The 12,800-nt window shown below is 39.5% G+C and overlaps 1 protein-coding gene across 3 annotated transcripts in view; it reads left to right on the top strand.

Moving 5' to 3' along the window:
- The window catches only part of LOC111580605 (anoctamin-4), a 69,265-nt gene that overhangs the window by 20,700 nt on the left and 35,765 nt on the right, over positions 1–12,800 (top strand). For 2 of the 3 annotated variants that reach the window (XM_023288424.3, XM_035956421.2), the window contains one exon: positions 10,136–10,336. In XM_023288424.3, coding sequence (XP_023144192.2) covers positions 10,136–10,336 — 201 coding nt within the window. Of the gene's footprint in view, positions 1–6,765; positions 8,261–10,135; positions 10,337–12,800 lie in introns of those variants that run through there. The other variant, XM_035956422.2, reaches the window with a different exon arrangement.

Genomic DNA, 12,800 nt, shown 5'->3' with positions numbered 1-12,800 from the left:
GGGTATGCAAACCCACCTGTCACTTAAAGCAATGATACAATTAATTAAAAGCTGTAATATCATCTAAGTAGGTGAACTATATTAAAACTCACCTTCTGTACAGGGTGCCATAAATGGGCATTTGCTATACAGACCACAACCGTTTTGTACAACAGTGTAAATGTGTATGTCTGCTGTGAGGTGAACATTTCAGCATGGAAGTCTATGGAGGTTGACTCGCTTTTGGAGACAACCTCAAGTGGTTATGTTAGGAACTGCAGTTTTGGTGGTTGCGGCTCAGTTCTAGGGGAGAAAACACAAAGAAAAACATCCTCACAAATGTGTCAGTTTGTCCATTGCACCAGCTGAACCGATGTTAGCTGTAATGGAATGTGGTCTATAGCAACGATGCATAACACATGCATCAACTGCTAGAAAACTACACGTGACAGACTGGCATTTTCCCATGATGGTGTGGTTACTACAAAATGCATAACATAGTTTTCAACTTGAAAACATCCAATCAATGCATTTTTTAAATTATATATAAAATGAAATGCCTAATGAATTCAGCAACCTAAAGTCAGTCACTACTTCACGCTAAAGGACAAAATATGATACAAGTTTAGGAATATGCTCCTTCAAAAACATCAATTTCAGAAAACAGCTGCAATCCAGTGGACCCGAGTTGGGGATCACTTTAACATCTTCACATTCTTTAGTGGGAAAAAAAACTAAGCTATAAATTATTATTATTATTATTATTATTTTTTTGTATGTCCTGGAAAAGTTAACCTTTAAAAAAAAAAAGGTTAACTTTTCCAGGACAGTTTATCTAGGATTCTTTGTTCAGTTTGACCCCATGTGGATGTGTCTTTGCATCAACTTGGGGCCATCATTTTCCAGCTATTCCTCAAAAAACATGTTTTTGATATCATCCCATTCAATTTTTTAAGTTACCTTTTATACTTTCAAAGAAATTGTAATATCTGTATTATTACCCCAAGCTTTTTATCACTGACAATATCATACAAGAAGTGATGCACAAACTTGGAGGGACGGTGGGCAACAACAGGTGGGGGAACAGAGTGGAAAAATGTCAACAAAATGGATATTGACATTGTTCTATTGCTGTTCTGTGTAATATTCTTCTTTTTAATGATCAGAAGCTGTTCTAATGTGAAAAATAAACAGATTCCATGCATGAAATCATTCTTGTGTGGGCAAAAATATAATAGAAACAATAATATAAATTGTCATTCTTAATCAAAATGCCAAAAATGGCATAACAACACATAGATTCTTATACGGGTCATTTTTGACCCACTTATGGAAGTGTAGGGTCCAATCATTGGTGCATCTAAGGGTTAAATACCCCTGGAGGTTGAATCAACCTCTAAACACTCATCTCTGTGTATCAGTGGTATTTCCATGTAAATAATTCCTTCTTGCGTTAAAATGACTTAGCTGTAACTATAACTCTGAATCATCTAAAATATAAAGTCTTTCTCTCTGCTCACCTCGTCTGACTCGCTGCAGCACAGCTCTCCAGCTCACCTACAGCTCTGCTCATAAACTGTGAAGCTACTCTATGCTACACAATGGCAAGCTGTAATATTGGTGTAATTCAGTATACAGGAAAAACCCCAGCATGCACATACACAGGATTGGTTCTTTAGATTTGTAGTGTAAGAAATACTGGAAATCTAAATCATGTTGAGACTGTCATCAGCACACAGCACTTACAGGATTGAAATGCTCAGCCATGGTTATGAGAATGAATTTTGCATATAATGTGTCACCTAGCATATAAAAAATACAATAAAGACACTTTACCAAAGTTAAAAACAAACTTGATTTTCACTGAAAGGGGTCTGTAGGATGTCTTTCTAATAAATAGGAGGACAAGAAACAACTGGAGAGAAAGGGGTATCATATGTAACACAGGTTGTGTCCCTTGACTGGAATCGTGGCCTTTACATGGCATGCATTATAATCATTCAGCAGCAGGGCTTGTTTTTCCTTTGACTTTCAATGACTGCATGCAGTTGCATCACCTCTAAAATCCATGTTGTATTCTGTTTGAACCATGGACGATGTATAAAAGGTGTACAACTCAGCATCTCTTCCTCTCACTGTACAAAGGTGAAGTCAAAGTGAGTTTTGGTGTCTTGAAACTGCATTTGCAGACAGTCTGTGTGGTTATGACAGAACGGTGGAGACGTGGTATCGATGTTCTGCCTCATGTCTGGCCTAAATGTCAGCACATGGAGCAAACAACCCTGGAACTTCACACAGCCCAGCCACTGGATTCTTGACAGTCATGGACACTACACGCATTATTAGTAGTTGCTAGTTGTTTAGTTAGGGAGCTTCATATCACCTACTTTTCCCCTACAGATTGTTCTTGCGCTTGTTTTTTTTTTTTTTTAAGTATTAAGTTCTCAGATTTCAACTCATGTTTGTGAGAAAGACTTATTACTGCATAGAGTGGTTGCAAATGGTGCCACCAATGTGTTTCCAGTGGAAAATATTACTGATGTTGAGGTGTAAAAATGGTGTAATCCATCCATCTATTAGGGTCATGGGGGGCTGCAGTCTATCCCAGCTGACTTAGGGTGAAGGCAGGGGACACCCTGGACAGGTAACAGTCTATCACAGGACTACACATAGAGACAAACAATCACACTCACGGACTCACTCACTCATTCACATCTACGGACAATTTAGAATCACCAATCAACCTCTGCATGTTGTTGGACTGTGGGAGGAAGCTGGAGAACCCGGAGAAAACCCACACATGTACAGGGAGAACATGCAAACTCCATGCAGAAAGATCTAGGAAGGCCAGGAAACGAACCAGGGATCTTCTAGCTGCAATGTGAAAGTGCTAACCACCAAGCCACTGTGCAGACTAAAATGGTGGAATGCCCCTTTAAATTCAAATAGAATGAAATATGGTGTAAATTGGGCATTAAATGTAAAAAGCAGCAGTCAAACTAAGGTATGTTTAGCTGTACTAGAGATGTTTGCAGCTGCTCATTTAGAAATATTGAGTGGCTTTTATACATTTTAGCTCTGACAGAGCTTTAAATCCAGCATGACTCACTTTGTGATCAGATCATTTCAAATCCCCAGCTGATGTAGACATGTCCTCCAGCATTTCTCAGTGACTGCAGTTAGCTAACACTAACAGTCAGCAGCGTATGTGAGACCTGTGATCACCTTTTGTTGACAGAGACGCAGAAACACTAACGACAGCCTTGAAATGAGAGGAGCAGCAGAAGATATGAAATGCTGATTAAATATGCATCTGACACACTGAAATAACAGGCGTAGCCTACTTACTTCTGCACATTAATTTTCATGAGCTACTTGCTCCAACTACTGGAGCTCTGGATTCAAAACTATTGAGCTGATAAGTTTAAATTATTGATGCAACATACTGTACATGAGCAGAGAATCAGGCTGCTGAAACTAGCTACATTATTTTAGTACAGAAGAAATGCAAGGAGTTTATCACAGAGGTAGGGACTATGAATCATTTGAATATGCAAATGTGTTTGTACTTTCTGCACCTTCAGAATCAACATTGGACATTTTTTTTCTCTTCCTCTACAGCTGAGATCAGTCGACTCCTATGAAGCTTTTATGAAGCAGTGGAAAACGTTGTTATTCAGACAGGCTTTTGGTTGACCTGTAGCCACTTTATTTTTATTCCACAAAGGAACATGGCTTAGTTATGTAACAATTAATGTACGTTAGTCTGTCTGTTAGCAACATTATTCAAAAACAGACCAACGGATTTGGATGAAATTTTCAGGGAAGTTCAGAAATGACACAAGGACCTTGATCATTCCTTTGCCTTCTGGATCACATCCGTTACATTTCTTTTAAATTCATAGTTAAATGTTAACTTTTCCTGTTGTTGGCAGTTTATTCCAATAGGATGCAAAACAACATTTGAGCGAACCTTGAAGCACTTCAGAAGTGCATAATGTGATCTTTGGTGAACTAAATGATACACAAAGTTGTATCTCCACCTAGACAGAAATGCATGTGATTTTTATTTATTCATGGTTTAATATTAAAAAGAAATGGGACGGACAGTGTTATCATTCCACACGTTACTCAGTGATCCACGGTGCAACAGACTTTTCCTGTGTTGCCTATTGTTGCAATTTAAAGTCGCCCTTTAGTTATTTTTACTCCACCAAGGAACGCAGTGGAGTTATGTGACGATCAGCGTAGATTTGTCTGTCTGTCCATCTGTTTGTCTGTTAGTAGCATTCCTCAAAAGCAGACTAACGGATTTGGATGAAATTCTCAGGAAAGGTCAGAAATGATACAAGGACCAACTGATTAGATTTTGGCAGTGATGCAGCTTATAGTCTGGATCCATGGATTTGTTAAAGATTTCTGTATCATTGTGAGATAGCGACACAGCGTCACTGTAACTATGACAACAAGTAAACATTACGTCAGCTGATTGTTGATGATCACATGATTGTGATCCTACTACAAATCCACCACTGTGGACTTATCAGGACTTATCCATCGGAAATGATACAAGGAACAACTGATTAAATTGTGGGGGTGTTTCTGAGTCCCATCAATTCCTGTCGCCCGTTACATATTTAGGTCACGCGATTTGGTATCCGTACATCATGTACACATGCACACGCCTGTGCTCAGCACAAGGTACTTTTTGATTAAAGATTTCATCCATCAGAAATCATACAACGACTGACCAGCCTTGGCGGAGTACTGCGCTCTCTGAGTGCTTTCTTTGTTTATTGTATTTATTGCTTTTGATGCACTCTGCTTTAGCTGTTGCTCCCGTTTTAAAAATGTATTACCTTTATCATTATTGTTTTTGGTTTTATCCTTGTTTCATTGTTGTTGCAAAGCACTTTGTGATTTTGTATCTGTGAAAGGTGCTGTATAAATCAACTTTACTTACCTTTAATCAGGTGCATGAATGAATACTGATGTTGCTCTTGTCTGTCCGATAGCTTAATAGGTGATTGTTCAGCAGGTGGAGTGCACAATTTTAGAATTTTTTCTTTTGCTTTTGATTCAGAGCAGTGAATTCCCAGTGTACTTGTTGCCACTAAGTTCCAGCATTGGTCGAGGTGTCTATACATTGGGGATGTCAGGAGGAGCCTTGGCAAAATGCTGAGTATTCTTGAGAAAGAAATGGATCAGGGAAAAAGGCTAATACAGCTAATGAAACATTGTGTTTACTGTAACTGAGTTCTGGGGAGAACTCTCTCTGTGTACTGCCAAAGCTTCTGCACCATGTGACCTCAGCTTGGGTTACAGATGGACCATAAGGCTGTTAAAGTTTGATGGATACATTGTTTGACTGGCCACCGTCTCGGCACAGCAGCATGATGTAGGCTAATATGTGGTGTCTGAGTCCTCTGAGAGCCAATATTTATAGTAAGCAATTCTCCCTTTCATTAATGAGACTGCCGTAGGAGTGCTGTGAGTGCTGAGGAAACGGGGTCGCTGAGTGTCTTCAATACAGGGAGGTAGATAACGAGCTGCTGCTGTTGATCCCTGTAGTTATCACACATATGAAAGAAAGGGAAAAAAACATGCTGAATAAGCTTCTTGTCTCACGCCTATGGAAGCCCATTTAGGCCAAAAAGTAAGACAAAAAGTTAGTCATGGTTAAAAATTACCCATATATCCACAAAAAAGTGTGCAAAATCCAACTAATATACACATATGCTTGACTTCACATCAGGGCTGCATAATATTGGAAAAAAAACTGACATTGCAATATTTTGTTTTGCTGCAATATATGTCGAATTTTCATCAGATGACTTGAATGACTGTATTTGGAAAGAATAAATCATTTTAGAATGATTGTGACATCGGGAGTGCATCTGCATAGAAAGTAAAAAATAATTTTAACGACATCCAAAACAATTTTTTGCTTTAAATGGCATTCTGGTCTAACTGTGCATGCATCCACAAAGCTTTGTGGTACTCATTTTATCTTTATTTATTTATAACAACTGGCATTGCGTTTATTTTTGCAACCAAAATGTCCATTTTGGTGTTTGTCACCTGTTCCTTGCTCATTTTGCACAGGTGAAGCCTGCAGGTTAACAAACTCTGTGTCTCGTAAATATAGTAAAAAAAAATAGATTGTGTTTCCAAGAACATCAGTGTAAATTATAATAGACAGACTGCTGTTGTCCATTAGTGACTAAAAATGAGAACTGTGTGAGTTTTTTGTTGTTTTTTTTTATCAAGCATTAAAAATAGTTGTAACGTGATTAGTTTGAATAATTTCTCATTACTCCACGCTGCAGTTCCTGCATGGACTGCACTGCTGATGCAGAAACAGTATATTGTGCAGCCCACAGTTCACATTTGTTTGGACACTCAAAGAAGGACAGCACCAACCAATACGGAGCTTTATGACTTCTGTTTGATTTTGGATGTTGGAATATTTTGTAAACTTTCAATTTAATTGTGAGACCTGAGTCAGGGGCTGCACAGTGGATAACACCGTCACCTTGCAACTAGACGATCTGAGTTCAAGTCCTGGCCGAAGCCTGCAATCTTTCTGCATGGAATTTGCATGTTCTCCCTGTGCATGTGTGGGTTTTTCTCCAGGTTCTGTGGTTTCACCCCATGGTCCAAAAACATGCTGAGGTTAATTGATAATCCTAAATTGTCCGTAGGTGTGAATGTGAGAGTGATTGTTTGTCTCTATGTGTAGCCCTGTGATATACTGGTGACCTGTCCAGGGTGTCCCCTGTCTTCTCCCTAAGTCAGCTGGGATAGACTCCAGTCCCCCATGACCCTAATGAGGATTATAATACGTTAGACAAATATTGTAATGTTGGAGACATTTATTCTTCATTATGTTTGTGCTGTTGGTTGCACATGCAGTATGTGAGCATGCAGAAGTGACAGTGAGGTTAGGGGGCGCTGTGGAGATAGCAGAGGGTTGATGTAGGGGAGAGAGGAAGAGAAGAGAGAGAGCGGGTGTCAAGAGCAGACCTAGATATGTCGCGTGAAGAACTCACTAAAAGTTATGAACAGACCCAAAATATGTCCGGAGTGATTCTTCTATACGCCCCAAACATCCACGACACTTACACTACTATTCAAAAGTTTGGGGTCACCCACACAATTTCATGTTTTCCATGAAAACTCACACTTTTATTCAAGGGTTTTCTAATCCTCAATTAGCCTTTCCACACCATTAGCTAACACAATGTAGCATTAGAACACAGGAGTGATGGTTGCTGGAAATGTTCCTCTGTACCTCTATGGAGATATTCCATTAAAAATCAGCTGTTTCCAGCTAGAATAGTCATTTACCACATTAACAATGTCTAGACTGGATTTCTGATTCATTTAATGTTATCCTCATTGAAAAAAATGCTTTTATTTTGGAAAAAATAAGGACATTTCTAAGTGACCCCAAACTTTTGAACAGTAGTGTAAGTGGTGCATAGATAATGGATGGATGGACCTGGGGGAGAACCTTTAACTTTGAATTGGCAGGCTAAAACTAGCTTCAGTTCAGATGTCAGCAAAGATATCTAAACAGATTTTAAAAAATGAAATGACAAAAAAAACCAACTGACAAGTAGCTGACTTCAATGGCTTTAAAAGTCACAAAGCATTAAGTCTATCCCAGCCAGGTCCAACCCTTTAATGTGTGAAGATGAAATCAGTTGTTGTTGGTGCTATTTGCAGTCAGCCATGCAAACGTCCCGTCACCTGTCTGTCAATGGAGAAGTGCCATTAATTCTACATCATCCTAATCTGAATACAATTTAGTTTTTGAAATTCTGACTTTTTTTTACTGGCAGAAATACAGGTCTTTTAATCACAAGGCATACAAACCATGAGTCTGTATTCAGCTTCCTAACACAACAGAGAGGTGAAGCTGATAACCCAACTTCACTTCTGAGTAGATCGTGATTCATGTGAATGTTTTCTATGCTGAATCCCGGCGTGATTAAACGTTTACCATCGCTCTGAGTTGAGGAAGAGGATGCTGAGCACTGAATTTTCACTTGTATGAAATTTATCGTCTTTCTATGAGCTGCATCCATGGAGTCCAATGTTCCGGAGCATCAACGGCTGATTAAAAGCAGAGACGCCTCCACAACCTCTATCTCTGTCCCCATTACTACGGCTCAGCAGAAAATTCAGCTGATTCACCTTTGCTGTCACAAACGAAAATTCAGCGCGTGGACCTCTAAGAGAGCCTGAAGTCTTCCTGTTCTCCAGAGAACTGAAAGTAAGAGATACAGACCTATTTAGGTTGAGTTCATTTAAGCTGTTTTGCTAAGCTTTGAATAATTTCTGTCCTCGAGAGACACCGTCTGGTTGACAAATAGACCCAATTAGCTTGTGTGTTTCCGTGGAGAGTGTCTGTCTTTTCAAGGTCTTTCAAGGTTAATCCTTATTAGGGAGATAAAAGTTTGTCTGTCATTTTGTCTTTTTTCTTTGACTTTGACACATCTTTCTCTCTCATATCATCAGCTATTCTTCCTCTCTCCCTGTTTTGTCTTTATTTGATCACACCTTTCCTAATTGTGTTAGCAACAACCTGAGGAAAAAAAATTTTGCTGAACTTCTACAGTCTTTCTACTGTTTCTATATTGTGTTCCACTGCACATGCTCATTAGTGTTTTCCTTTAATGAGTAAAACAGCTATACAGAATGTTTACAAAGAGTGAAAAATATTTACTTACGGTAAATACTTATGCAAAAACTGCTCTACTCAATAATTTCATATGAACAATGGGCCAGTAAACCAACTCAAAACTGACTCTACTCCTGCAAGCCCACTATCAATCTGCACCTCTTTGTACCACAGATGGGCAAAATTAGTGAATAACTGATGAACATAGTCAAGCATTCAGAAACTTGATTTGTGAATGTTACTTCTGCGTCATATCAGGTGGTCGTATAAATAGGAAACTGTTAACGAACAGGTTTTCGTATAAGCTGTATAATATGTCACTATTGTAACAAGAAGAGCACTCAGAGAGCACAATACTCCACCAAGGCTGCTCAGTCGTCATAGCTTTTCTGATGGATTAAATCTTTAAAAAATTTGTGGCAGACATCACGGCATTATAGAATGTGGCCATTAATATAGATGTACACACAAACAAAATGACCTTGCGCTGAGCACAGGTGTGTGTTATACATGTGCACGTTAAGTACAGATACCGAATCACGTGACCTAAATGTGTAGCAGGCGGCAGAAATTGATGGGACTCAGAAACACCCCCACAATTTAATCAATTGTTCCTTGTATCATTTCTGATGGAAAAGTCCTGATAAGTCCGCAGCGGTGGATTTGTAGCAGGATCACAATCATGTGATCATCAGCAGGCAGCTGATGTAGTGTTCACTTGTCATAGTTACAGTGACACTGTGCCGCTATCTCGCAATGATACAGAAATCTTTAACAAATACATGGATCTAGACTATAAGCCGTATCACTGCCAAAATCTAATCACTTGGTCCTTGTGTCATTTCTGACCTTCTCTGAATATTTCATCCAAATCTGTTAGTCTGTTTTTGAGGAATGCTGCTGACAGACAGACAGACGTATGCCAATTGTCACATACCTCTGCCGTGTTTCTTGGCGGAGTAATAACAGTTTGTTGTGCTATCCTCAAATGGTAAAAAATTAATAAATTCAGGTTTGACATGTCTGTCCTGTATCACACTTTTGTTGTTGTTTTGTTTGTGTGTTTTATGTGAAGGTCTTTCTCGGTTATAACACTGTTCTCACATTTAGTGATCCTCCACACTCTGCTGCTGTTGAACAGGCTCTTGAGGCACACTTCTGCATGAATGGTCTCCAGTAACCCAATATAACAGCGGACAGTGAGGCTGTGGTCAGTTTGTGTGTGTCAGGGCTTTATCTACATTTTTACTGCTCCTTCACAGTGCTTCCTTACAATGGAATGAGACTGGTTTACTGATTGATAGACTGACTGATCGATACAGATGACTCAGTCAATACTCGGCCAGCTGCTGACACATTGAGTACACGACTTTTTGTTGTGCCTGTACACTGAGGGCAAGTAAGAGATCACGAAAGAAAAACTGAGTGAACAAAACTTATAGTAACAAAGCTCTCTGTGTCCTGTAGGTGTGAGTTTATCTCTACATGGGTCTGAGCCCCAGCGGCAGAGCTCCCACCGACACAGAGTCCCGCTGCAGCCCTCGGCCTCCGGCTACCAGGCAGCGGACAGACCTCTCGCCTTCCCCTCCTGTAGGAAGGCAGACATCATGGAGGAATCCTCGGCTGAAGCCCCCGACTCCAGCACTCAGGACGATGTGCCTCCACTTGGTGAGACAGTCCACCACCACCAACAGGGCCTGAAGTCTCCGTAGACTCCTGGTACCTTCATACACATAGCTCAGTCATGGACCCACATCAAGAGAAATCGATCTTGTAGCAGCGCTGGGCAGCTTCCAGTGTGCTTGTACGCTGAACCCCTAGTGTCGTATATTTCATCTCAGCAAATTAAGCTGGCAGCGTCGCAGTGATTAAAATGAATACTTGTAGATGAGATAATAAAGGCCTGCTCAGAAAACCAGCTTTAGTACTGTTGTGCTACATGTGGTTTCAGGCGATGTTGGCAGCTATGACTACAGTACATAAATTCATTAAATATTTGAGTTTGCATTACAAATCTCTTTCCCCTACAGCTGATGTTATCCCAGCAAACCACACACATATGCAAACTCTCTGTGCAGAAGTTTAGAAAAGGGACATTTTTGTATACAGTAGTCAAATAATATTAATTCAGATTCAGAATAAAAAGTAGATTTTGTGAGATGAGACTGCACAGAGTAGTTCAAACAGAAAGAAACTGTAAATAGTAGTAAAAGGATTAACGCACCACTTTTTGTGTGTGGAGACTTCCTAATGTTTCTTAACACCTAGTTCAAAGCTGCAGTAATTAATATCGGTGTAGATCAGTCGTCGTATAATTTCCAATGGCTGAAATTTTGAAAAAAATGGTGGCAGAAATCACAGCACCAGAGAATATGGCCATTTAGTATAGATTTATCCGCAAACAAAATTACCTTGCTCTGAGCACAGTGTGTTATACATGTGTACATTACGTACGGATACCGATCGTGTCACCTAAATATGTAGAAGGACTCAGAAACACCTCCACAATTGAATCAATTGTTCCTTGTATCATTTCCGACAGATAAGTCTCAATAAGTCCACAGCGGTGGATTTGTAGTAGGATCACAATCATGTGATCCGCAGGCAGCTGACGCAGAAATCTTACAGAAATCTTTAACAAATCCGTGGATCCAGACTAAAATACGCATCACTGCCAAAATCTAATCACTTGGTCCTTGTGTCATTTCTGACCTTCTCTGAAAATTTCATCCTAATATGTTAGACAGACAGACAAACCAACACTGATTGTCACATAACTCAGCTGCATTCCTGGCCAGAGTAATAATAATCTTTATTTGTTGAACACTATTCAAAATCCAAGTTACAAAGTGCTTCATAAGGCAGCAGAATAAAACAGTGAACTCATAAAACCATCAGGTTTTAAATCACAGTTTAAAAAATCTAAGTTTAAAGCCCTATACAAAGTTGGAAAGGCTCTCAGATAAAAGCACGCTATGAGAAGGCACTTAAAAGAGATCACTGACTCAGCCGAAATGATTTCCTCAGGCGGCTCGTTCCAGAGCCTCGGGGCAGTGAGTGCACACATTGTGCTCCCCTTAGTTTTCAGGCATCGTTAGAACACACAAAAGCCCTCTGCTTGAGAAACTCGCTGCTACATTGGCCATGAAGGGCCTTAAAATTAATTTGTGAGATGTAAAAATCTCTACTAAAACATACTTTGAGCTGGTGTAAAGAGGGTCGCAAAGGAGTGATGTGATGGTGTCTGCGGTTCTGCTCAAAAGCCTGATAGCTGAATTCTGTACAGTCTGGAGTCGATCAATAAATGTTTGGCTCAGGGAGGTAAAAAGGAAATGAAACAAGCATGCAAAATGGTCTCTGTGTCTTTAAAAGCTATGACAGATTGTGTTTTTGTAATATTACTGGAATGATAAAAGTAGGATTTCACAAACTTTGTGTGTGATGGGTGTGATGTTCTAAAGTTAGATGAATGTTAAGAAAAACGCCAAGATTCTTTGCAACAGGCTTGATATGACATTAAAAAAAAAAAAATCCAGCAGATGGCAGAATCTGAATCGGAATGACAAGAATCTCTATGTGAAACAGCAAATAGGAAAGTTTAGCATCTGGCTGGGGAAAAACAAAGCATTTAGCATTTTACTCTGACGTTTGTAGACTCAACGTGAGTCTCAACCTTGGACTTGGATCCACCAAATACACTACTGTTCAGAAGTTTGGGGTCGCTTAGAAATGTCCTTAGTTTTAAAAGAAAAACTGTTTTTTCCAATGAAGATAACATTAAATGAATCAGAAATCCAGTCTAAACATTGTTAATGTGCTAAATGACCATTCTAGCTGGAAACGGCTGATTTTTAATGGAATATCTCCATAGGGGTACAGAGGAACATTTCCAGCAACCATCACTCCTGTGTTCTAATGCTACATTGTGTTAGTTAATGGTGTTGAAAGGCTAATTGATGATTAGAAAACCCTTGTGCAATTATGTTAGCACCTGAATAAAAGTGTGAGTTTTCAAGGAAAACATGAAATTGTCTGGGTGACCCCAAACTTTTGTACAGCATTGTAGCAAGAAACACAACTCCAGAGAAATGTTGACAGTGTTCCATATCTGTTCCGTCTTTGCTAACATGGT

This window comes from Amphiprion ocellaris, chromosome 21, assembly GCF_022539595.1.
Source record: "Amphiprion ocellaris isolate individual 3 ecotype Okinawa chromosome 21, ASM2253959v1, whole genome shotgun sequence".
In the NCBI taxonomy this organism is placed as follows: Eukaryota; Metazoa; Chordata; class Actinopteri; family Pomacentridae; genus Amphiprion; species Amphiprion ocellaris.
The sequence above is the reverse complement of the archived record's forward strand: the minus strand, read 5'-3'. Positions and strand labels throughout refer to the sequence as shown.